The 26,069-nt window shown below is 46.8% G+C and overlaps 1 protein-coding gene across 6 annotated transcripts in view; it reads left to right on the forward strand.

Moving 5' to 3' along the window:
• ralgapa2 (Ral GTPase activating protein catalytic subunit alpha 2) overlaps positions 1 to 26,069 on the forward strand; it is an 88,513-nt gene that overhangs the window by 25,079 nt on the left and 37,365 nt on the right. For 4 of the 6 annotated variants that reach the window (XM_076027532.1, XM_076027533.1, XM_076027535.1 and 1 more), the window contains exons 9-34: positions 532 to 740; positions 1,181 to 1,426; positions 1,563 to 1,742; positions 2,096 to 2,230; positions 2,363 to 2,511; positions 2,661 to 2,772; positions 3,262 to 3,499; positions 3,905 to 4,084; positions 6,875 to 7,021; positions 7,353 to 7,475; positions 8,077 to 8,162; positions 8,248 to 8,335; positions 8,482 to 8,655; positions 9,291 to 9,488; positions 10,090 to 10,283; positions 10,370 to 10,468; positions 10,637 to 10,792; positions 14,388 to 14,516; positions 15,612 to 15,740; positions 16,291 to 16,349; positions 16,509 to 16,617; positions 18,756 to 18,866; positions 19,952 to 20,020; positions 20,308 to 20,445; positions 23,530 to 23,707; positions 25,149 to 25,980. In XM_076027532.1, the coding sequence (XP_075883647.1) occupies positions 532 to 740; positions 1,181 to 1,426; positions 1,563 to 1,742; positions 2,096 to 2,230; positions 2,363 to 2,511; positions 2,661 to 2,772; positions 3,262 to 3,499; positions 3,905 to 4,084; positions 6,875 to 7,021; positions 7,353 to 7,475; positions 8,077 to 8,162; positions 8,248 to 8,335; positions 8,482 to 8,655; positions 9,291 to 9,488; positions 10,090 to 10,283; positions 10,370 to 10,468; positions 10,637 to 10,792; positions 14,388 to 14,516; positions 15,612 to 15,740; positions 16,291 to 16,349; positions 16,509 to 16,617; positions 18,756 to 18,866; positions 19,952 to 20,020; positions 20,308 to 20,445; positions 23,530 to 23,707; positions 25,149 to 25,980 (4,468 nt within the window). The remainder of the gene's footprint in view (positions 1 to 531; positions 741 to 1,180; positions 1,427 to 1,562; positions 1,743 to 2,095; positions 2,231 to 2,362; positions 2,512 to 2,660; positions 2,773 to 3,261; positions 3,500 to 3,904; positions 4,085 to 6,874; positions 7,022 to 7,352; positions 7,476 to 8,076; positions 8,163 to 8,247; positions 8,336 to 8,481; positions 8,656 to 9,290; positions 9,489 to 10,089; positions 10,284 to 10,369; positions 10,469 to 10,636; positions 10,793 to 14,387; positions 14,517 to 15,611; positions 15,741 to 16,290; positions 16,350 to 16,508; positions 16,618 to 18,755; positions 18,867 to 19,951; positions 20,021 to 20,307; positions 20,446 to 23,529; positions 23,708 to 25,148; positions 25,981 to 26,069) is intronic. The other 2 variants (XM_076027536.1, XM_076027534.1) reach the window with 2 other exon arrangements.

The following is a 26,069-nucleotide window of genomic DNA, read 5'->3' on the forward strand; positions in this document are numbered from 1 at the left end:
TACAGTTGCTTTCACAAGAATAATATTTTACAGCTCTTGTACGAAGCAAAAAATCAAAGTTTCAACGGGAACTATATTCTTTGACTGAAGTTCCCTTTTGCCAGAAAGGAAGTGACCTGCTTTGTAGCCTTTATTTTATTCAGGATCAAGCTCAAGATCTTCATAATTGAAAGTCAAAGTCATACTATTTATTTTGTTGAGGATTAATTGCAGGGCTCTTTAAGTGTTGAAATAAGTTTGTTGGGCGTCTGTCGGGCGTCTTAGGAATACTTGAATGCAATCAAAAGATGAGAGAATATGATGTCATGTGGGCATCGGTGACAGATCTGAAAGAGGCCAAAGCCTAGAACAAATGATGAGTGTGAAATATTGTTACGATAAATTATGCAGTTAAATTTTTAAGTTGAGGGATGAAATTTTGATTCAGCTGGAAAAAAATGAGCACTTTCAAAGCCATTCATTTTGTCATGACCTGCACTATCTTTGTGGTTTTTTCCCACCTCATCATCATTCCTCCACGGCGCCGACTAGACCTCCCCCACCACCGACCGAAACCCCTGTACGTGCCAGTGACGAGGAACAATGAGAGCACTTTCTGCACCAGGGATCAGTACCTGGCACCCCGTGTGGCCTTCATCAGCTGGCTGGTCACCTTCTTCCTGGAGAAGAAGTATGTCAACAGTGCTGCTGCGGCGCAGAGCACCAAGAACGGTACCGAGGTCATTCCCAAACTCATCCAGGTGAGGCAAGCAGCTAATAAGCTGCCAAAAGGTTTTCCTAAGAATTTAGTAGCATTAGACGTCCGTGACCTATTGAAGTTTGTATTCTTTGCATGAAATTTCTTGTTGAAACTGCAGCACTTGTAGGAGTAAATGTAGTGTAAATATTATTGTGATCACTTTGGGGGTCATAGCAACGAGTCTGACCTTCACATCAGCTCGTTCTCCATTAAAGACAGCCACAAAATGTAACTAATCTGTCTGTAAGCCTTAAGTCCTTTTTACTCACCCCACGTCGTAGCCACCGTAAATTTAAGTGCGGAAGCAGCCCGTTGCATACTAAGGAGTGTGTGTGTGTGTGTGTGTGTGTGTGTGTGTGTGTGTGTGTGTGTGTGTGTGTGTGTGTGTGTGTGTGTGTGTGTGTGTGTGTGTGTGTGTGTGTGTGTGTGTGTGTCGCCTAGACTGTCACTGCAGGCAGTAGCAGCCAGGAGAAGGACAAGGATAAGACATCAGATGGGGATGCGACCGGGCCAGCGGGGGAGCCTGACAAGAGCCACTCCAACAGCAGCACGCTGTCAGACCGACGGCCCAGCGATTCCAGTTTGTGTAGCATCGAGGAGGAGCACCGGCATGTGTACGACATGGTGCACGGCATCCTGCTCTCCACCAGGGATAATGTCAACTTTGTCAACGAGGTCTTCCATCAGGTAAACGTTTCTTCCTCTGCTAGTATTTCATTTGGTTAGAACACGTGAACTGTGTCGCCATCTAGTGGTCAATCACTGTTATTACATAGGAGTTATTACTTAGCTGCTTCATGCGTTCAACATCTTCCCTCCCAAGGCCTTCCTGTTGCCGTCCTGTGAGGCATCGGCAACCAGGAAGGTGATCAAAGTGTACAGGAAGTGGATTCTGCAGGAGAAGCCGAGCTTCATGACAGAGCCGGACCAAAAGAATCCGTCGGATGAAGTGGACGAGGTCGCTGAGCCGACAGTCAGCACGGAGATCAGCATTAATGTGCCGGTAAAAACCCCCAGCAGTCACTCAGGAAGAGGTTTATAGTGAAGTTGGTTGTTGTTTGATTTAGATAAGTTAGGTATACACACTTACTCTCAGATTCAGATATCAGACAGAGAACTTGTGACTTTTCAGGTCACAAATGATTAACTATTATTGTTTTTTGGACTAGGAGTGAATAAATTAAAAAGTCTAAATACAAAATAATTTAAAGTGCAAGTGAATTAACCTGCTCCTGGTGAGATCAGGAGATCCGATTGCCAATAGCAACGATGCATAGATATAAAGTGAAGAAAAAAAAAAGATATAAAGTGGCGTCTCGGTCAAAATGTCAGTGTGTCTTCTTGTCTTTTCTCCAGTCGTTACAGAGTCACGGCCACAAGCGGTCTTCCAGCTGGGGGAGGACCTATTCTTTCAGCAGCGCCATCAGTCGAGGGATTCTCACCGAGGAGAAGAACAGGGACGTCAAGGCTGGTATCCAGCCCACACTGCAGGTCTGTGTGTTTAACCACAGAGTCACTTATAACGCGGCATGATTTGATTTAGGTTGTGCTCTTGGAATCTGCGGCTGTGCGCTCTCCCTGGGTCGCTGTGTTGCTGCTCTAACTGCTGTTTCACACCCGCAGGTGTTTCTGACCAACTCGTCCAACGTGTTCCTGTTGGAGCCTTGTCAGGATGTAGCCAAACTCCTGGAGAACCAGGTGGAAGTGTGCAAGGGTGTTCTCAGCATTTACAGGCACATAATCATGGAGCACTCCATGAATGCACAGACATGGTCAGTGTTGAGTTGAACATGTTTAATGTGACACTTTGAGGGTTTTCATTGTCGGATTTTAGGAGTGTTCACTTATTGTTTTGTCATTGTGTGTGTGTGTGTGTGTGTGTGTGTGTGTGTGTGTGTGTGTGTGTGCGCGCGCTCTGCAGGGAGCAGTTGCTGCAGGTTCTCCTGAGGGTCACGGAGGCAGTGATGAAGCGGCCGCAGGAAAACCAAAAAAGAGATGGCTTTGCTGAAAGCTTGTCGTCTATACTCTTCAGGGTGCGTCAATGACAGCTACATGATGTGTGAACTTTGTTAACGAGGTCTTCCATCGGGAAAATGCTCATTGGCTCATTGGATAAAACAGGGTTTGGTTAGAACACATGTACTGTGTCGTCACCTAGTGGTCAATTGCTGTTACTACTCAAAGGTCTCATTTGCAGCTCTCCTACCGTTTCAAAGCCGTTCACGGCAACCTTAAAAGTGCATGTGTTTAATATTCTCCCCCCCCAAGGCTTCCTTCCTGTTGCCATCCTGTGAGGCTTCGACAACCAGGAAGGTGTTTAAAGTGTACAGCAAGGGGCTTCTTTTGTAGGAATTAATAGACATGGGACTAAATTTGTATTAAAACAAAAAATGTAAAATTTTGTGGATGTTGAGCTGTACTTTCTGTCAGGTTCCTAAGATATACCAGTGCAGCTGCTTTGCTCTAAAACTCGATGTGGTGTGTGTGTGTGTATTCACACGTTCCTTCTCACAACCCCCCAGACCATCATCGTCGCCTGGATCAGAGCCAACCTGTACGTGTACATCTCCCGGAATCTGTGGGACGAGCTGCTGGCAGTGCTGTCCTCTCTGACCTGCTGGGAGGAGCTGGTGACAGAGTGGGCCGGCATCATGGACTCCCTGACGGCTGTGCTGGCGCGCTCGGTGTACGGCCTCGACATGGCGAACCTGCCCCTGGACAAGCTCAGCGAGCAGAAGGAGATGAAGCAGAGGCGACGCGGTGAGGGCAGAGAAGGGTCTGGGTGAAAAGCTGTCCGTCTAATGAGTCATTCATAAATTAGACATGAAGTGGATTGGGTTGTGCCAACCTCCACCAGTTGGAAAGCGACAATAATTTGGCCCCCCGGTAACATTGTGTTGTGAAACGTCAAAATCATTCAGTGGGAGGAGTAATTTATAGACCAGTCATAAATCAGGTAAAGCTTCTCGTGTGAGCAGCATTTTTCTTCACCAGCAACAGACAGCTCTTAAACCCATTCACTTCAGTTGGTTCAAGTAATATATTCCGCCTCCTCTATGTGCAGCCAATATTTCTTTAGAGAGCAAGCAAAGTTATCCAGCCAGCTAGGAAGCATAAGGCAAAAGGGTTACAAGCTCTGAGCAGGAACTCCTCTGTGCACACCAGGAGTGGTGCCGGAATCTCAGAAGGCCGCAGCAGTGGCGCGCTCCTTCTCGCTGAGCCTGAGAAACCAAGGGGAGCCGGGCAGCCAAGGGGCTCAGGAGCCAATGAGGATCCGCTCTGCCACCACGTCAGGAGCTCCCGGCGTGGAGAAAGCCCGCAACAACGTGCGGCAGAAGGCCTCCGGTAAGCACGAGGAAATATTTTCCATGGCCGTATTGTTTTAACTCATGCTTTATCGCAATAGCATGATATTAAACATCCTTTTCATATGAAATTGTATGACAACTTGCCAACAGTGGGATGATAATAATATGCATTTCATACTGTACATGCCCAAAGAAATGAACAAATTCACAAAGAAAGAAAGAAAACTAAATATAAGTCGTTCTTGTAGTTCTTGTAGTTTTTGCACTGTTGTACCGGCTTACGACTCATTCTCAGCATAGTGCTCAACATTTGCACCCCATGCAGAGACAAACTCCCTTTTGCACGTGGTGAACGAGGCCCTCATGAGAACCTTGTCGTTCTCATGAGAGAACAGCAACAGGCATCCGAGCCGAAAATAATTTTAAAAGAAAACAGCCAGTGATCCAGAGTTTGGCCTATTTCTTTTAAGGCATAAATTATGTTTTGAGCTTTGTGCTCTTCATCTTCTTCTTCTTCTTCAGCATTGCCATTCATGAAATATCCTTAGAAATTAATGCTGGCATTGTGCGCTTTTTTTTTTTTTTGAACACCTGGGTACCGTGTCGCTATTTCGCATTGGCCACTGTACCATCAAAGCAGCTCAAGAGGACACAGAGGCTTTTCTGTCAGGACCTTTGCATGTCTCCACTCTTTTATATCCATGACGTTTTAAGCTCAGGGGCTTTTTTGCGCGTGTGTGTGTGTGTGTGTGTGTGTGTGTGTGTGTGTGTGTGTGTGTGTGTGTGTGTGTGTGTGTGTGTGTGTGTGTGTGTGTGTGTGTGTGTGTGTGTGTGTGTGGGCTGATAATCCCCCGGAGCCTCGGAGTTGAAGGGTTTATCGGACATGTCCAATGCATGTAAAAGTAAAAAAATAAAAAAGATGGGGTTGGGGGGGGGGAGCACACGCTCAGCCCAGGTGTCACTGAAAGGCCAACACTGAAGACAAAGAGGGCGGCAGATGGCTCTCATTGTTCTCCCTCGCATGTCACCGGCCAATGTCAACACGCTTCCACGTCAGCTCTCTCTGGGCTGGCTGGCAGACGCACAGCGCAGTCTACCCCCGACCCTCCCCCGCCCGCCCGCCCGCCTGCCCGACAGACAGACAGACAGCGTGTCAAAGGCCAGGTTTCGGACGCCCATTGTCGTCGGCTCAATGCGGAAAGCGGTGCAAACACCTCTTATCTGATGGGGAGGTGGCAGGCTAATTATGAGTGTGGAGCTCGGGGAGCCTGGCGGCGTTGGGAGCCCCCACCACTGCCACCGCCACCGCCGTCCACACCCGCCGACTCGCTCGTCTTAATTTTCGTCCAGACAGAATCTTAATGCGGAAAGATAAAAGGGGCCGGCAAGATGCCTTTTTCCTTTCCGGTCTTTTCCACCCCTTCAATTACCGCCGCCGCGCTGAAAATGATGAGCTTCTCCAGCGACGACTTGATGCATCTGCGTCTGAAGGGTGACGTCTCAGAACAGTCGCGCCTCTGCCCGTCGTGATAGGTTTGTGAAGTCCCACGCGCATGTTAATGCATCCTGCTCTGTTTATTTGTGTGTGTGTGTGTGTGTGTGTGTGTGTGTGTGTGTGTGTGTGTGTGTGTGTGTGTGTGTGTGTGTGTGTGTGTGTGTGTGTGTGTCGGCAGAGATGGAAATTAAACGCAAGCGCTTCTTCCCTTTTCTTTGGCCTAATTGGATTTCTCCCACATTGATCTTCAAAGGCCTGACAGAGCTCCTCCCCGCTCCTCAAGAGAAGGCGCGCACACATCAGTTGCCCGACAGGGGTTTGTTTTTTGTTTTTTTGATAGTTTTATGAAGAGTGTAATTAACACTTATTAATATGCATAAACTGGAAGCAACAGCAGTGGCGGAGACAGTGTATCCGTCTCACACAGAGGCGTAATTAAAGTGTGCCGAAAGCAGAAAACGGCGCCGTCCCCTTTCATCGCTCGCTTTTGAGTCGGAGCTTCAAGTGCCGCCCCATGCCGGTGCATTGACAGCTGTCAAAACTTGGCCGCGCTCCCTCATGCGAATGCCAAGCGATATTGTCTGGAGATGCCGTTCCCGTAACGGGGAGAGAGAAAAGGGGGGGGGGGGGGGGCTGGACGGATGTTTCCGGCCGTGAGGCTCCTCCAGCTCCAGAGAGTCGGCTGAAGTGGCCCTGTTCACACAGTTTTTGAGCCGGGTGGGGATGAAATCCCACACAGCACCGCATCCTAGACACTCGTGGGAGAAGAGATCAGTCACCCGAACAAATGTGATGTGTCATCATCATCAGTTGAAGGGAGTCGTGTGTTATCATGTGTCTGTCACAATGGTGACACTGCCATTCACATTCAGATTCCTTTATTTGCCATTTGTGTAAACGCATAGGAATCTGTTTCGGTAGTTCCAAGTGAGCATTCGACAGCACACAGCGCACGGAACCATGGCGCAGCCATTGCTGGGAGGGATGTGTTGGGGGTTTTTTTCACCAATAAACTACATCAATGTATGTCACATGGGATTATTTTGAATATTGGTTTCTGTTTATACCATGTATAGTCTTTTATTCTTATTATTCGTAAATAAGGGTTTCGATTTCTTGTCATTGGGGTGAATTGTTGAGTTGTTGTAAATCTCAGTGCAATCCAAAATTCTACTTTTATTATTTATTATCAACACGGTTCTTTTACATTTCTGTGAAGTTCTGTTGTAGCTCCCAGTGCTTTGCTTCTAATGCCGTCTTCTTCTCCCCTGTATCTCTTTATGCTCCTTCCTCCTTCCTCCTTCACCTTCTGCTCTTCCTCCCTGATGGAAGCTAAGCGAAGCCAGTCCATCAGCAACTGTGTTCACCTATACGAGGCTTTGCCCGCTGCTAAAAGCGTTCCTATGCTGCTCCACACTGTGAGCTCTATCTTGCCCGGTATTTCCTCTGGTAACTCTGCTTGCTCTCACAGACTCTCAGGTAAATCGTGTTGCGAGAGCCGCGCGTGTCTGTGTTTGTGCGTTTTGTCCCTCTCCATCTGTCACATGGCCGTGTTTGTTTGTATCAATAATAGGAACAGAGAGGTCTGTGCATGTAATTTATGAGGGAATATTTTAACAACAAACAGTACGTTAAATATGCATCATCAATGCATGTGTGCATCCCTTCAGAGTTGTCTCATGGATATGTCACACTGTCACTTGTGCTGTCTTTAAGTCTTTCAAAATAACATCAAAAACATCAGAGTTTGTTAATGATTCAATGTTCTTGTGGTTGTGGCCCATCTGTTTGTCTCTTTTATCTCCCCAAGATGTAGAAGAGTGTCAGCTGTCGGAATGTGGGGCAGAGGAGGAGCTGGGGGGCGGGGACGCCACTCTGCAACGTAGCAGCAGCACCTCTGACATCAACCAGCAGCTGTCCGACTCCTTTCCGGGTACGGTCACACTCACACTTTTCCTTGTGTTCCCAAAAATAAATGAAATTGTTTGTGGAAGATTTGAGAAATGCTATTGTGGTATTTTTGCAGTATGTGTTTTTCTGCTGGCTGTGCAAGATATTCAGATTCTGTTTCTTTCTTCAGTTAAGTCTAAAATCCTGCATTTTATAAAGGGAGCAAGACGGAAAACACACTGTGTTTTACTGTATTTATTTCACATTTATTTCACGTTTTCAGTCACTAATGCATTGGCATTGCAGTCCAAAAACTTGTAATACATCACAGATCACTTGATGCAATAAAAGGACTCAAGAGTTTGTATAGAGATATTTATGTTATCAAGTTAATTCTTGCTCGTCTGCATGGGGTGGACAACAGGGTACTTCATGCATTTTGTATACACTGCAAAATGAAGTGTTAATCTAGACCTGAGGCCTTTCAAGATAGAGCTTTAATGGGATATTTTCTTTTAATCTAATGTATTAATACATAAGCATTTCTGTCAGCTGTATAAGGTTAATACTGGAACTAACATGCATCTTGTGCAGTGAAGAACCTTAAAAAAACAGTATTATGCATCTTGGCATTCTCCCTTCAGCTGAGAAACGAGAGCCCTCGCCAAGCTCCTGCGCCTCTGACAGCAGGACGTCTGAGGGGAGAAGAGGGAGCAATGAACTACCGGTGGTAAGAGACTCTTTCAGCGGGAAAATATCAAACCTTGTGTTGCCCCCTACCTGTCGGTTTTCCCCACATGTTTTTCCCTTCCTAGATCCTCGTCCAACCCAGCAGTAGCCCAGCAGAGACGGAGTGCATCGCTGACGGTCGTTCAAGCTACAGACCAAGGCTCCGAGAGAAAAGTTAGAATCATGCATCATGTTTTTATGAATGTGTTCCAAATGCTTCTCATTGATAGCTACCTAATCCTCTGGTAATACCTCTCTGTATGTCCTTTTTCCTCATCTCTTGTTTGCCCTTGATCCACCTGATTCGCCCACCAACCAAGGCGAGAGTATAAGCAGTGAGACGTCCAATGGCTATGCCCACGAAGCAGAGGGCACCTGGCAGGCCTTTGACGAGGAAGCCGACACCCAGTCTACTCAGTCCACCCACATGGACGTGATGACGGACCCTCAGAGCCAGGGAAGCCTGCTGCTCAGCCACAGTGAGGCGCTCGCAGGTATTGGATACCTACGGAGAAGTCGACTGAAAAGCCAAAGAGCCAAAAGATGTTTTTATATCGTTGTAATTATCAGATAAGTTATTCAGATAAGTTCCTAGGCTTGTGTAGCGGACAAACGTGTGAAAAAAAAAAAAAAAAAAGAAAGTGAAACACAGACACCATGAGCTTTCACACCAGCTTTGTTGCTAAGATTTCAATTCTGAAAGTTCCTCCTATTTTTGTGTCAGAAACATTCATGATTCATTCCCTGCATTGGTGCCACTCTTGTTGTAAGGCAAGGCAACTTTATTTATATAGCACATTTCATACACAAGGCAACTCAATGTGCTTTACATGATTAAAAGTTCAAACGTTCAAAACCGTTTAAAAAAAACAAAGAAAGACAGATTAAAATGCATAAGAGAGTGTGATAAAGGAGAATAGAAATCAATAAAATTTTCTATTCTATTCTATTCTATTCTAAAAAGATGATCATAAAAGTAGTTGTTGTGTTTGCTGTAGTTGCCACTCTTGCCTGAACTCCCCTCTGTGTGCACACACGTTATCGTCGCACACTTGTTGCTCTCCCTTCGTCCCTGTGCTCCCTGTACCTCAAACCCGACTGTATGTGTCTCCCCAATGTTGTTCCTCAGGTCCTGAGTGTGTCCTCCCTCCCCACTCTGCACCCCCGTCCTACCACCACCACCACCAAAACCACCACCACCACCAAAACCACTATCCCCAGAACCCGCCTGCCTCGCCAGCCCTGCTGGTGCACACAGAGTGCCCGCGGGACTGCCCCCTGGACGACACCATGCATCAGTCTGTCTTACACATGCCTCACCACCTGGGTACTTCCCCCACTCCCAGCTGTTCATCTGTCATCGACTCGCCATTTGTCTGTGTACTCATGTCAGATCAGTAGTAGTAGATTTTTGCAATAACCCTTCTGCTTCTTCTCAGACACTAGTTGATATGCCTCCACTGTGTAGCCATTTAAATTTGCTTTTTAGATGTGGTTCACTATCTCTGGGGCTGTCCTGTTCAGGCCTCTACCGCCCTTGCTTTGGTTGTCCACTAGGTGGCAATGTCCTCCCACTGTTGAACCTAATCTAATCGCTTGACTTCTCGAGAGGAGCGCCTGTCTCTCACGAACCGAATAACTTTAATGCTTTGCAGTAAAAGCACCCAGGAAAGAGTTTAAATTCTTTGCAACAGTTTCAGTGTCAAGATGATGGTGGCGTTTTTTAAATATGAAGTATAGGAAACTCAAAATTGTGTGCGTATTCAGAAACATGTCAGGAATCTTAGCTGACAACTGACAAAATCTACTTTATTCCACATTAGGTTGCAGAAGAACTTTTTCTTTGTTGCCTGTCCATGACCCCTTTTTTTTTTTTTTTTTTTTTTTTTTTAATATGTTATCGAAACAAACTCCATGTCACCATGCAGACAGCAGCGAATGCCTGGCGGATGACGTCAGCATCATCGCCGGCGGCAGCCTGACGGGTTGGCACGCCGATTCAGCGTTTGTCCTGTGGCGAAGGATTCTGGGTATCCTGGGAGACATCAACAGCATCCGTTGCCCCAAAATCCACGCCAAGGTCTTCTCCTACCTTTACGAGCTTTGGCAGAAGCTGGCCAAGGTGAGCTGGCTTGTCGACGAGCAGAAACCACCTGGCGCTCGCTGAATCATTTGGACGTTTGACCGACATTTGACGTTTGCTCTCAGATCAGGGACAACCTGGGGATCAGTTTGGACAACCAGTCGTCTCCCCCTCAGCCGGCCTTCATCCCTCCTATCCGAATGCTGGCCTCCTGGCTCTTTAAGGTAACGGCAACTCAGTGGGCAAAATGTTGAAAATGGCGTCGCAATAAGTGACATTTATTCAATTGAAACTGAGGGGAATTAACAGATCATGCAGCTTAGATGGTGGTGTCTTCAAGACTTTCTTGCATTTATTCCTTAAAAACAAAAAAACATGTCCGTTCTACACAGGCCACCATGTTGCCTGCTGAGTACAAGGCCGGCAAGCTGCAGGCTTACAAGCTGATCTGCGAGATGATGACCCGACACCAGGACGTGCTGCCCAACAGCGATTTCTTAGTGCACCTCTACCACATCATGCACAAAGGCATCACCAGCAATGACCAGGTACGGCCGACAGGTGGCACGCTCAGCAGAAGCACGGGCAGTTGCGCCCGATCGCCACTAGGTGGGGTAGCAGTCAAATTTATTGCCACTCGGCCGTCCAACCCATCCCGAAAAATGATGTTTTTGCCGTTTCGCCGTCCACTTCTCCACGCCGAATGTGACTCAGTCCCTCATATCAACGTGGCATTTATCCTCACTGGACAATGTGTTGACTTTCATTTAAATCTTGTCACTGACTGACAAGAAAAGAGGGTCAAGTACGCCTCCATTTCTGCCGGTAGTTCATAAAAAAAAAAAAAGAAACAATGAAAAATGATGAGGCCAACCAGTGGTGATGAAGAACGATGTGGTGCTTTGGCATCTTTCACCTCCTTCAGCCGCTCTCCTCCTGTTCAAACCTGGCCTTGCTCCACTCCCTCCAGACGAGGCTGAGTGGAGATGAATGGACTCCAACACCCCTCCCACCCCACCCCTGAAAAAAGAGAATTCAAAAAAACAAGAAAGAAAAAAAAAAACAAAGAGCGGGGATAAAAGTGCGTGTGTGTGTGGGTGGGTGGGGGGATGTTTTGGATGCAAAGTGTGTGTGCGTGGCCCCCGCTGGCCCGGGTTTCCATTGCGGCCTTGGCAGCGCGACAAGCTTATTAGAATGTTTTCCATGTCGTTAAATAATGTTTTGAGCCCCCGCCGCGTATACGTGATTAATTAAGGACTGACGTCTGTCGCGCTCCGTTAGACTGACACATCGGCGTGCGTGTGCGTAAAGGAGTGGGGGTCGAGGGCGGGGCGGGGGGGTTGTTGAGAGTAGAGCAATGAGGGGGGGGGGGGAGTGTGTTTGCACGCTGAAGGACGACGCAACATTCTCCAGCTTTTGTTGCGGCTCTGTATAATGCGTCAGGGGGGCCGCAGCCCGGCTGGCCGGTGAAGCATGCTCAAATTGGCCGGAGAAAAGAGTCCTCACGCCACACAATAGAGGACAGCCGCACGCCTGCTTAACATAAGAAAGTGGCTCTTTCCTACCCCCCCCGCCGCCGCCTGCCCCCTCCCCCCCCTCCCTCCGTCCCTCGTCCTCCCTCTTCCTCCTCCACCCCCCTACCCCGCCACCCCTACATCCTGAAAATGTATATTTGGTGTGTCGTATACAGGTCTGTAATAAAAGAGTGACAAACACGGCGTTGCTTTAACCTCCAGATCTGTCGGGTTTTTATTCCCTGGCGACGCCGCTGAGACTGGCAGGGTGGATGAGCGTCTTCTCCAGACCACCTGCACGTCCAGTAATAAAAATGTGCCGTAAACCCTGCTTATTATTTATTTTGGCGGGATGGGGGTGAATCCTCACCAACGTTCCAAGCTTGGAGGGAGATGGCGCTTGGTCCTTTTGCGGGATTCCACTCCCAACTGAAAAAGTGTCAAGGTCAGGCCCATTGTCCCGCCGCACCGTCATACAAAGGCACGACCGCAGCACAATAGCAGTGATCTGTCTCATAGGTCTACTGTTAGGACTGTGCACAAGATGTATCCATATCTTTATTCCCATAAACAATCAAATATTTCCATCTATAGCCACTTTTCACATCAATGAGGCACAATTTTGAAATGACCTTCTTTTTTGATTTATATCATCTTAGCTCGCCTCTTTTGGGAAGTACATTTTAAGATGTTTTCTTTTCAAAAATATTAAACACAAGTGAAACCCCTCCTTCGTGGCACTTAAGTCGCTTAATTCCGAACAAAACAACAAGTATTCACACTAACAACGACGGCAGCGTTATTTGCTGTAGGAGCTCTCGTTCGTACCAAAATGAATTGTATGCAGCGTAAAGAAAGTGGCGCTGCAGCACGTAAATTTAATGCCGGACCAAACCCTGTCACCTCAAAGGCCAGCATGTGTGCAGCATGTGTGCAGCGTATGCTTTCCAGGAGATGAGGCCAAATGAAAGGGCCCAAGGTGGCTCAATTCAGACCTACATTAATGCACCTTTTGTTGACGCGGCTGCCATTCCTCCCGCCATGGCGGAGCCGCACGGGGAGGCTCACTTCCCATTTCTATACACACACACGCACACACACGCCTCTAAACTGGGTTCCCTCTACTTACACATACAATGGAAAACACTTTGCATTCTACATTTGTGGTCTCCTCCAAAATGCTCATTTCGGGCAATCAAGCATCAGTTTGTTGCATGCTAATTACCTCTGACTGCAGTGCACATTATGTTTCAGAGGTCAATTACCAACAAAATGAGGGTAAAATGGGCCCTCAATCCCGGAGCTCTCCCCGCCAATTTTCCACATGCGGCGCGCCGTCGTCGGTTCGACTCCCTGCCCATCGCCTCCACGTGCTTCCCTCCGCTTCCCTTTTGTTCACCTGGGTTGCCTCCTTTCTATTTTTTTAACCGAAGCTTTGGCCGATTAATGTCTTTGAAAGCAGCGGCAAAAGAAAACGAGGGAGGGAAATTGTGTGTGTGTGTGTGTGTGTGTGTGTGTGTGTGTGTGTGTGTGTGTGTGTGTGTGTGTGTGTGTGTGTGTGTGTGTGTGTGTGTGTGTGCCCTCCTCCCTCGGTTTCGCCGCAAACACTGCCGATGTTTGATCTGTCCGATTTAGAGAAGTTTATGGCCGAGGAGGGCAGGTGTTCCCAGCCTGGACCTTGGCTCTGTACACACACACACACGCGCCCTCCTCAGATAAGGAAGAACAATCGTTTCAGGGCCCCCCCGCGGCTCTGCATTCTCACACCGCCGGGTTTTTTTGTTTTTTTTTTTAATACATGTATATATCAGTCACGAATGAGTGATTAATTTCCTCCGTGGGCCCCGTCTAAAAATAACCCCCGAAAAAACCTTTAACGACCGTTAGCGTCCTTCCCGGCTTAGTGTGACCCCATAAATACTTGAACAGCTCACGCGAGGACCTCCGCAGCGCAGCGTCGAGAGAGTGAGAGACAGAGAGAGAGAGAGAGAGAGAGAGAGAGAGAGAGAGAGAGAGAGAGAGAGAGAGAGAGAGAGAGAGAGAGAGAGAGAGAGAGAGAGAGAGAGAGCAGCCGTTTGTAACTCGGCAACACCCCTACCCCCGTCTCGGCTTTAATTATAGCTCGGCGTGTGTGTTTATGTACACATTAGTCATGAAAAAACCAGGCCTTTTGTTCTCTTCCTTATCATCTTTGAATAATCCATCTGCCGCCCGGCTCTCTCTCTCACCCTCTCTCTCTCTGTTTTTCTCGCTGTCCCTCCGTCGTGTCTCGTCTTTTAGCGACATGCACCTTTGAGTGCCGTACTCTCCCCCGGCACACTTTGAAAAAAAAAAAAAAATGCTGCTGCTGCTCGGCTTACCTGTCAGAGGAAATGGCTCTCTGCCTGCAGCTACGTTTCTCATGCGGTGGTCCATTTACAAAATATTTCTGTTTTCCTCCATCTGCACCGCAAAAAAGGGTCCATGGTCATTATAAGTACATTTAAAGAAGAAGAAAAAAAAGATCTGAGAAGGAACACAATATGCAGCTTGCTCGTGTTTTGTCTTAGTACGTAATGAATGACATGACGATGTCAGTGAGGGAAGTGAATTCCTGTTTGTGTGTTTGTTTGTTTGTGTGTGTCACCAGGATGTCATGAACACGGTTGTCCGCTCCTGCTCCTCTCGGTTCTTCTTCCTCGGCCTGCCGGGTTTCACCCTCCTCATCGGGGACTTCATCAGCGCTGCCGCCTGCATTCTCAGCTCTCCGTCCTCAGAGGTATTCATGACCAGCGTGCGCACGCACACACACACGCACACACACACACACACTCACTCAAGTGTTCCGATTTGTTGTTGCCTGTGTCAAACGTTGTCTTTTAAAAAGCTCATAAATGTTTTTGAACATCGCACAGTAATTGCAAAGTAACGCCTCTGACTATTTTTCATACCTCAACTTAAAAATTTAAAAAGAAAATAAAAAAATTCCTACCTGTTCAGTAGATCTCTTATCTATTCACTTGTGTTCAACAATTGCCTCGTTTTGGAGTTTTCTGTCATTGGACAGTGTGTTCCCTGTACTCACTAGCACTTTGGAGTCTAACGTGAAGGGCAAAATAACAAAAAAATGTTCAAAATGTCTTTCTTTGTCTTATTTGGCAAGAAAGCCAAGAATGCAGTCCTCAAATGTGGAAAGGCGTACATATTTGACTAAAGAGGTATTTAATCGTTGTAATTATTTACTTTCATAGTATACTATACAGGAAACTAGTCCTTGAAACCCTGTTTGAGAATCAAAAAAACAGTGTGTTCCCGCTGCCAAGGCAATTGTCGACGAGTACATTCATTAACACAAGTGCGTTAATCATGCCAGTTTGTGTTTAGTTTGATGGTCATACATTCATTTTATTTGTTTCTTACTGAATCTGCAAACATAGAATCATATAGAAATAAAACTAAAATCGATAATAAAAAAAAAAGAAGGTCTTTACCACTTTTTACTGCAAAATGGTCTGAATAAAAATATCAGATAGTTCCTATGAACTCTTGATGTGCGGCACCATACAAATTGGATCATCAGGTCCCTGCCTGCCTCCATGATTTCAGGTTAATATGAACTCAACAGGTGCTCAGAATGTACGTTCTAATCAGATTTAGAGCTGCCGCCATTCTGCATATAATTAGCCAGTTTGTTGTTCCGCACCAGCCGCGTGTCAACAGATTCTTTCGAAAATCAGCGCGTTGATAAATGAAAGAAATTAAGTCTGCTAGTTTCCTCTAATCCTTCCCACCAGTGTCCTCCTCCTGTTCCCGGAACTCGGCTGTTTTCACGCTGCTTTGGGGGGAATTGATGGTTTTGTGTTGTTTTTTTCAGGCGCCGAGGGTCGAGGCTCAGACCATCCTGGGTTCCCTCGTGTGTTTTCCCAACATTTATCACCAGATTCCTGTGCTGCAAAACGTGCCTGGTTCCCATGAGATTATTGTGAGCAATGAAGACATCAAGGTAAATGTTATTTGGACGTTGCATGTTGTCACCTATACATACATTTTTAATGCTGCTTGTTCCATTTTTTTAATGAGTCCAGTTTTGTATATTTCTAATAAAATATTATAAAATCCCAATACAATATTTTTTTTGTTTATTTTAATTTATTTAGTTATTTTTTTATGGACTAATCCTTTATGTGAAAGTTGTTGCCTTCAAAGTGCCTGACAGATTTATTCTGCAAAGGCGGCACTAAAAGCAGATGGTGTGAGCCAGACAAAACAAGGTCCACCTGTTGCATAAGGCCCTTTAATTTATTATTAATGATAACTTTAGGAGAGACTGGACCAGACGGTGAATAAGGGGAAGAAAGAAAAGAGGGTGGAGTCGGGGAGAACAATGACGAACAGACAAAACAGTCAAGGCAATTGTACAGTGGCACAATACTGTGCACAATACACAATGTGTATTTAATCATCTCTGAATATACGTTGGTTTTACAGCAGCTGAATTTTATAAATGTGCGCTAAAGCAGTATTTTAAAAGAACAATGACATTGACTGTGCAGGACTATCTGGTCAACATACTGCTGGAGACATCCACAAAAGAGCACTGCGAAGGGGCCAGGTAAGATGTCAGCATCACATTGTCCCCCTTTCTTCATTACACTGTGACTCTTTATACGTTCATTTGAAATTAAGAACTTTACACGATTGGTCATCATTCTCAGTGTAAAGTTCCAGATCTCTCCTAAATCCCTTCATCGCGACGCCACTGTCATTTTAGGTGCATCGCCGTGTGCAGTCTGGGTATGTGGGTGTGTGAGGAGCTGATGCAAAAGAACATCCATCACCAGGTGAAAGATGCCATCAGCGTGCTGGGAGTGACGCTAAAGGTCAGTGACCCTCTGAGGAAGGGAAGCTTCTTCACTCATGCACACAGTACACAAGCAGCACCATACACATGCATTGTGCTTTATAAACAATCTATAAAGCACGACTTAAAATAAACTGGCCGGCATTGAGCCTTGAATCCCAGTGAAATCTGTGTTCGAGTCAAAGTCTTGCCACAGCAAAGGGAATCAGACTCAGGGGCTTGAACAAATCGCAAAGTACGAGTGGGAGAAAATACCAGCTCAGAATCACAAGAACCTATTTCAATCAGGTGGCTTCAAGAAACGTGTGGTGGCCAAAGTGTGTGTGCGCACAACCAAATACAAAGCCTGTACTACCGTCCAAGTGGTTTTAATCACTTTCGTCTTTGAAGTTGTAACATGAAAGTTAAAGAAAATGTCATTTTAAAGGAAAGCGATGGAAATGTTTGATTTTCCTATATCAAAAATATTAATACACAGATAATGCAAAATGTGAGCTAGTGTCAATAATATAAAACATAGAAAGTGTAGCAAATTGTTTGAACCTTAATTTGCTGTTTCAAGACAAATTGGTGCTGAAACCCTTGCAGTTGTTCCCCCCCCTTTTTTTTTTCTTTTTTTTTTAAAGTGAACCATCCCTCTGTTTTTAAGCTGTACCAAACAAAAAAATCACCATGAAAAAACAAAACAAATTGCAGAACAATTTCAACACGGACAGAGCAGAGAGGTTTGGAAAAATGAAACGCGCCCAGCGATGTGACTCCCAGGTGGAGTTGTCCTCTTTCTGACTGAGTAAAGGGATGCAGAGAACCAGTGGAGCCTAGTTTGCGGTTGTTGTTTTTTTTCTCTTTCCCCCTTCACAGAAAAGGATTTGGGGCGGTGGCATAATTTTCAGGCTGCTCGCTCTCAGTAGATGTGGACCAATTTAAGCAGCTACATCTCCCGAGTTCCTGCTTGAGCAACCCCTCCCTCCTCTAATGGAGCAGTAATCACTCCCCTGTACAACTTGACACACAGACTCAGCCGGCCCTAAAATAGAGGGTGCATACTGGGTGGGGAATCTAGGTGGGGGAGGGGGGAGAGTGGCACTGAGAGTCTCTTTTCTAAAAGCAGGTGCTGAACTCTCAGGGCCCCCTTTTTTGTGTGTGTGTGTGTGCGTGCGTGCGTGCGCATGGCCATTTCTGCGCTCCCTACATTGTCTGCTCTTGTTACATGTTGAGAGGCATTCAGCCGGGAAGAAATGGGAAATTCTATTTTCTTCACAAAGAATTTCAAATCACCGCAGAAATCCGCGTTTGAGGGGAAATTGTCAACAACTCAGTTCTCTCCTCCAATAAGTCCGGAGAAAATGAGCCGTGCTCTGGAGTGGGAGTGAAAATATGCTGATTACGGGACATTAAGTGGAAAGATGGGTTCGCGCAGGGGAATTGCTTTGAATTTTTTCACAGGCGGAGAGAGCGCCTGAACTTTCTTTTTCGAAACCTTCTTCTCCCCGTATTTCTTTCTTTTTTTTTTTTTTTGTCGTATTTCGGTGCTTTCTTGAGTCAAATCCAGGAAGGAAGGAAAGTGCCGGGCTTCAGTCTTTGAAAGATGGAAATGTGACTTACATAAGTGGGAGGGACAGATTTAGTAAAGCTGTAAAGATTTAGTAAAGCTTGTTGACTTTTTTAAAACTTCAAACGTGCATAAATTCACTGACTTAGGTTCATTCTGTCTTTTCTTACAATTATCTGGTTAGTTCTTTGATCTCAGACATATGACAGACATATTGACAAAAAAACAACAAAATTATTTCCATTTGCTTTTGAACCAGAAATAATAAGAATCTGGCAAATATTCTGAAAACGTTTTTCCTCTATTATACCTGACGATGCTGTGTGTCAGGTTGAAAATGCTCCTGTACATCTTTCTTACCTCTCTGTGCTTTGTGCTCGCACCAATTTTTCAAAAACGTAAACCTATTGCAATAACGTTGTTGCATGTAGAAAAATGATATTTACGCTGCTGTTTTGGGTTGTTTTTTTTTCTCCTTGAAGAAAACACAGGTTTTACATCACTTCTTTCTTCGCAAAGCTGGTCAACATAAAAAAAAAAGGAAATCTCCTGTGCGTCATTGATCCTCTCTTGTCTTGTCTCCCCCCCCCTGTTTGTTTGTCCAGTTTGAGAACAAAGCAGTGGCTCAGGCGGCCTGCGACGTGTTCCAGCTGCTCATCTCCCACTGGGAGCAGCTCGGCAGGTTCGACCACACTCTGCCCAAGAAAATCATTGAGGTAACTCATGAACATACACGTGCATGTGCAAGTTTTTTTTCCATAATGCTTGCATCTTTATTCAGGAGAGTACAGTCACAGTCAGTCGATATGTCACAGGCTATCAAGAAGTTGTGTTTTGAAATTGTACAAAAATATTTTTGCACTTTTTTTTATCATAAGAGGTGATAGTTATGATTGCGTTGCAAGAAGTTTTTTTGAAGGTTGAAGAACTAAAGGCAAGTGCTTTTTAAGCAGCAAGCAGAGTTCATCGTTAGAATGGAATGCCAAGTGGAGCTGCCACAGTGCCACCTTATGATTGATCATTGTGGATTGAAGTGTATACCAGACTGACCTGAAGTGATCCCTTCAGAAACAGTTTTGTCATGGCAGCAGTAGTTTTATACAATGGTGCAGTAGACACAGACAAACAAACGTTTCATCATCGCATATTTTGATATGACCTTGGGTGGCCAGACACACTGCAAAGGTTCAGAACTGTCACCAATACCTTTGTTTCTGCGTCGTGCCGTCCACGACACCGGGAGCTTTAAAATGTTTTGGGTTGTTTCTCATTTTCAACTTCAAACTCTCTTCTTTGCGCAGCATTCTTGAGTCGTGTATTTAGTCTAAGTGCCAAGCATTTTTGTGCAATTTACCGTGCCTTTCTGACTGAGACTTCCTGTACGTTCACCAACCGGTAATAGCAAATGCAGAGCCCTCCTTCATATTCACTTTTAAAGTTGAGCTAAAATTTAATAGCCATGGTAGTCATTCCGCCGGGTGCAGCTTTTCCTATCGAGCCTGTTAATTTTAGACTGGGAAACTAATGGGGATATTACTTTTTCCCTTCCAGAGTGACGATTACTCTCTCTTTTTTTTTTTTCGAGACATCAATTCAATTCTGAAGAAATCCTATTTCCTAAAGCTATGGCTTTTGGTCAGACGGGAAGCTGCTCTCAGCCCACGGTTGTTTTTGCGTGCGAGTTGTACTTTGGGCACTAATAAATCGCACGCATCCTCTAAATGCCCTGCGGCCTGCGATCCAGCTGATGAATGCGAGTGTGTCATCCAATTATCTCTCCCCTTGTTTTGTCCCAACACAGATCTTTGTGGCCACAATAGCCTTTTTGTTGCCAGGCGCAGAGCACTCACCAGTGGAGGCAGACAAAAAGGTATGTTTTGGTAAAGGAGGGGATGTGAAATGGCCGAGATCTAAAAGCCCTTGATCTGTCGCGTTGGGATCGTTTTTATTGCAGAGGAATTTTTTCCCATTGTGGACGCTGTCCTTTGTGTGTCTGTTTTTTTCTTTTTTCTTTTTTCTTTTTTTTTTTTGTTGCCACTCGCATCTCTTACTCACTGTGCTCTGGAAGAATCGCTCCTCTCTTGTGCTGTAGCAGAATGACTTTTTTCATCATTGACTCAAAGTTGAACTGACTTTTCTCCTGTCTTGTCCTGACAGCTGATGGTATCGCTGCTGCTCTGCTTGCTGGACTGGTGCATGGCCGTCCCCCTGAGTCTGCTGCTGGAGCCCATCACCGCGCCGCCGATGGAAGGCCACGCCTCGAGCGACGCCCCGCTGCTGGATTACATCTACAGGGTGGGTTTGGCTCACAAGGCTGGAAAGTACAGTGGCCGACAAGGGCCAAACACAATACAACTGCCTAATGCGTAGTTGGCGAAAACAGGTGCAGGTATGGAAGCGATGCAAATTTGCAAACACAAATCTAAACAAAGTACAAAAAGGGGATTGTGGTGCAAATGAAAAAAAATGTGCCGCAAGACATAAAAACATAGACTTTATCATCAAATGCGCTGCAAACAGAGAAGCAACGCAAAACACGACAAATGCAAACCAAGAGAACACATGCAAACACAAAAAAACGCTGCATAAACCAGTCACTGCAACGGAAGTGCTCCAAACCTGCAGGGGGCGCTCTTTGGGGAGCAGCTCAATGGAGAGACACACAGGCGAAGGTACGGCTTAGCGCGCTAATGTGACATTTATTTGTGAGTATATTTTACGCCAGTTTCTACTAGAAACTTTCTAGCTTTTTCTTTTGCTCCACGATCCTCTTTATGTACCTCGTTTAGATTTGTGTTTGTGTGAATATGCATCGCCCTTGTCGGCCACCGTAGGAAAGCTGCCTCTAAAACAAACACATCTCCCTGCTTGAAGGCCATCTTTGGTCAGCTCCAGCGTGTCCCCCTCACCAGCCCACCCAATGGACTTGCCTCTTTAATTACACTCACCTCTAGCATGACCTCAATACTATGCCTCATTTAACATTAGGGTGGCACACCCACCAAACACCCACTAACGCCACGCGCGCACATGGCATATATCAAACGCGACAAACTCCTACAACTTTCTTTGTTGTGGGGTTTTTTCTTGTTTTTTTTTTTTGTTTTGTTGTAAAGGCAGAAAAATCCTCCGTGTTGAAACTCTTCCCCCTGTAGCCGATATTTTATGGTCCGACGCCGAGGATGAAGGCCTAGCTTTAGGCACAAGTGAATGAGGTATTATTCATTCCCCCGTCTGGGCAGATGCGGTCAACGGCAGATCTTTGTAAGGATGTCACCCCTGATAAGAAATGGTCCAATTATTCAAAGAGGACCCTTTGTCGACTTGATAAGCTCGGGCTATAAACGCTTGTCCCGGAGATCTGAATGGAATATGTCTTAATATGAGAGCTCCTGCAGCTGCCATGGAGGCAAAGACAATTAGGCATGATTGGTCGTCCGTCGGCGCACAAAAGGGCCCCCCGGCCCCTCTGGGTTTCAGCGGACACGACAATATAAATGCAATATCAAGGCGAAAATCTATACATTTCCACGGATACGTTGGCTCTTGTCATTACTCTCCGCGCCGAGCGGCACGACGGCTCCTTCCCCTTTGTTCCATCCCTGGCTGATATCAATGAGGCGGTAGCAGAAGGTGTCCATTTATTTTACACGGGTACACTCTTCTTTTTTTAATAACGTTGCGTGAAAAAAGAAAAGCAAAATGTGACCAACAGCGCTGGAATTAACGCTGCCTTACAGCCCAGTGGCTTCAGCGGAGTTCCGCTAAAGCTTCTCCATCTGTCCACTCGCTGTCACTCTGCCTGGGCAGCCAGCTGCACTTCCTGTCCGTCTCTGAGCTCGTGTCTGTGAGCACGTGTGTGTGTGTGTTAGAATTGCATAATATGTGCAATATTAATCATATTCCCCACTATCAACATGCACAGTGTGCTTGAGGACTAGATGAGCTGCCATAAAATGCCGTGAGAGCTAGATGATTGGAGTTGTTTGTTGCATGTATAGTGAGACGCAGCGTTTTAATTCAACAGTTTGAACAGTTTAACTCAAGGTTGAGGCAACTGCCACTTCCTTAACAATAATAATAATAATAAAAATAGTAATAATAATAATAATAGTAGTAATAACAATGAGTAAATATAGCCCTTGCTTTTTTTTTTTCCTCTTTGTTACAGTACAGTACAGAAAAGTACAGAAATCTCGTATTATTTTACTTTTACTACGTCTTGAACTTGTTCTGCACTGTGTCGCTTTTGTGCTGTTTCTGCCAAGCGTCATGAGCTCTGTGTAAATTGTCGCGTGTAGACATTTTCAGTCAGGTCAAAAGGGAAGAAAAAAAAATCTCTCCACATATTCAACTTGCATGTGTTCTTGCTACACCCAACTCTTCTAAAACCCCTGTTTGAATCCATGTTATCTCCCTGGAACTGTTGCTATGTGGTGTGCAGGCACTCAGTTGTCAAGCGCAGCTGCAGGTTTTTTTTTTTGTTTTTTTGTGTGTGTGTGTGCGCACGCCCCCCCGAAACCCCCCTTCCTGCCTCTCCGCCGAGGACCCTCTTAGGGGCTTCGGTGTAGCAGCTGTTTGGTTCAGGTCTTTTCAGCTTCGAGTCTCCAATCCCTCCCCCGGCGCTGCACTCAGAGAGGTCTCTGCGGTGGAAGCATCCGCCCACCGCGCCGCCTTTTATCAGACGGCGGACGCGGCTCTCCGCCCCAAAGTTTTTGAACGTCATTCGCCCCCTTTTTTTTTTGCGTGACTTTTCTCGAAACTACGCCGCCCTCTGGGTTTTGCACGCACTGAGATGCAGCTCACCTCACCTCACCTGCGCTCGGGTCGTCCGTCTATACAGGTGTGTTTGCAAGCGCGGCACGTTTGTAGTTGAAGCTGAGCGCGGGGGTGGGGGGGTGGTAACGTCTTAATTAAATCAAACAGTGTAAACCTGCCCAATAGCTGTAATCAACCGGCCCAGTGCGCCTTATCTGGCCCTGCCAACGGATGCTGTGCCATCTGTTATGTAGATCGATACACTCGCACATCACAGGAGAAATGGATTAGCAGCAGTAAAGACCCCTCCACACACACACACACACACACACACACACACACACACACACACACTGTCTTCATGCCTCTCCGTCGCGCCTCATGATGTAAACGGTACCCACGTCTTCCTTCTGCGCCGCTCCTGGGTTATGTCAGAACAAAGCAGGGAGAGTTACTGCGTATCGTCTCACCGGACACAAACACCATCCATCAGGGCCGGCGTACAAACACATTAGTCACCCGGGTGCCCGTCGCTGTCACGCTGAAGAAAAACACCCCTTAATTGACGTTAACGCAATCACATCGCCGACCGCCATCCCTTTCTTTGTCGCCGCGCCACAGGTGCTGCACTGCTGCGTGTCCAGCGCCGCCCTGCACGGCCAGCAGGGCGGCTCCCTCCTCAGCCTGTCGGGTCTGTCTGCCGACTACGAGCGCATGCTGGGGCAGGTCAAGAGCTTCGAGCCGGCGCCCTCTCAGCAGGCTGGCGGCGACTTTGGCAACCTGCTCACCGTAGCCGAAGGTAAGAGCACGAGGCCATTAGTCGACACAGTATGGGGGCACATGTGAGTGTGTGTCTGAAAAGTTGCGCTGGTATAAATATATATATATATATATATTTAAAAAAAGAGAGAAAACCTGCACTGATCATTTTATTTTAGCTGATTTTGGAACTTCTGACGAAGCACGCAGACATACATTGGTCTCAAAAATGGAATTACGACAGCAAACTCTAAGTAGCCCATCCATTTGTAGTCCCGCCATTAAATATCAATATCTTATTAAAAAGTATGAAAGGGAAATCAAGCACCGCAAGGACCGGAATTTTCACATTATTACTCAGCCTTAGAGAGCAGTCCCATTATGGGGTTTAGATAAAAATGTGATTTTTTTTTTTTTTCTCTCTCTCTCTCTCTGTCTGTCTTTTTTGTGACCTTGTGGTTCCATTAGGCAATGTACTCTCCTCTCCATCACATCCACAACTTCTGCAAAGTCCTCCCACCCGGAGCCCAAACACGCCGCGTTGTTATGTATTCGCTACTGAAACAGTGTCACGCAGCGGCTTTTTTACCTAGAACATTTCAACACATCGGCGCTGTCGGTACCCAGCTGCACAGTCTTAGCAGAAATAACAAAACACTATCAAAAGGGCAAACCAAAGAGTGCCGGCCTAGTTATATTCATGCTCTCCCCCCCCACCACCACCACCACCACCCCCTCGCCCACCTCACCTCATATTGATCAAGTCACATCAAAGGGCCGGCGCATCCCTAATGCAGCTTGGCCTGCTTTCTAAAGAGCTTTCTCCACTTTGATGGGGGATGATGGTATTGATAGCACTGTCACAATGCAAGAGTGCATCTTCTTGTTTTTTCTCCCCCGCCGTCCAACATCACGGCGGAATAAAGCAGCGCATGCCTTTCACGCGGGGGAGTAAAAACCTGTGCATTTACATAAATGCGATTCAGTGAGCGGGGCAGGCGGGGTTGCTATTAAACAGCTGGCAAAGATAGTGATTCTCATTAGCACTCAGCCCGTCTACGCGCTCGTCCATTGTAAGGTGACTCAATGGGCTTTTCAAAGTTGTCTCGTGATTAGGCACTACCTACTTAGAGGTGTTCGCGCCGTGCCATTGTCCCGAATGAATAACGCACGCACACTGTCGGTAATTGTAAATTAGGTTTTATTTTGGATAAAGCTAGCGGAGATGATAGCATTGATAGCGTGTCGGCCTCTTTTTTTTCTTCGGTTTATACGTTGCTAGGAAAGAGAGATCCGCCTACCGATTTATTCTTGTGTCTTGTCTTGAGTGAGACTCCGCTGGTTTTGGTCAGTGGGAAAGGGGCCGAATTCCGATTGTTTGTGGGTCGATCCACATAAAAAAAAAAAAACCCACTTCGACCTGCTAATGTCAGTGAGAAAGCATCATACTTCAACATCCTTTTCGCACATTCTTCCCGCAGAAAAGCGACGACGGAACATGGAGTTGATCCCCCTGACGGCGCGGATGGTCATGACTCACCTGGTCAACCACCTGGGCCACTACCCGCTGAGCGGCGGCCCCGCCCTCCTCCACAGCCTCGTGAGCGAGAACCACGACAACCCCTACGTGGAGTCGTCGGAGCTCTCGTCCGAAGTCTTCAAAAGCCCCAACCTGCAGCTCTTCGTCTTCAACGACAGCACGCTGGTGTCCTACCTGCAGATCCCCACCGAGACCCCCACCGTCGGCCAGCCGCCGAAGCCCTCGTCCCAAGTGCGCATCATCGTCCGAGACATCTCAGGCAAATACTCGTGGGACGGCTCCATCCTCTACTGCACCGACCAGAGGGACTGCAACGACGCGGCGCTTTTTAACGAACTGGCTCAGCCCGTCTCCGCTTCCACCGCTGTCCTCGCAAACGGCAGGAACCAGGCCGGCTCCCCGGTCAAGGGGTCTAACAAGACTCATTTTGCGGCGCCGGACCCCGGCTGCGGCGAGGAGGCCGAGGTGGACGTGCTGGACAAGCTCCTGGAGGAGCTGGGCCAGTGCAGCCCCGAGTGCCTGCCGCAGCCGCAGGCCAGGCTGAACCAACCGGCGCCGTCGCCGCACGGCATGAACCTGGAGCAGGAGGGCGCCATCCTGGAGGCCATCCTGCAGCAGACCCGAGAGGAGGACGAGCAAGTGAAGAGGTGGGACGCCGACGTCAGCTTCCGAGCCACGTGCCAGAAGGAACCCAGCCAACAGGAACCCAAAGCGCCGTTCTACTTCTGCCGACTGCTGCTCAACGACCTGGGCATGAACTCCTGGGACCGCAGGTACAGTGTTTGGCTGCAGCCACCAATTTGGACTCTACTTATTTATACTACACATCTCAAAGATTGAGTTTTTACGCTCATGATCAGAT

Source organism: Nelusetta ayraudi, unplaced genomic scaffold (genome assembly GCF_046127955.1).
Source record: "Nelusetta ayraudi isolate G7.1 ecotype Tasmania unplaced genomic scaffold, CSIRO-AGI_Nayr_v1 ptg000021l, whole genome shotgun sequence".
In the NCBI taxonomy this organism is placed as follows: Eukaryota; Metazoa; Chordata; class Actinopteri; order Tetraodontiformes; family Monacanthidae; genus Nelusetta; species Nelusetta ayraudi.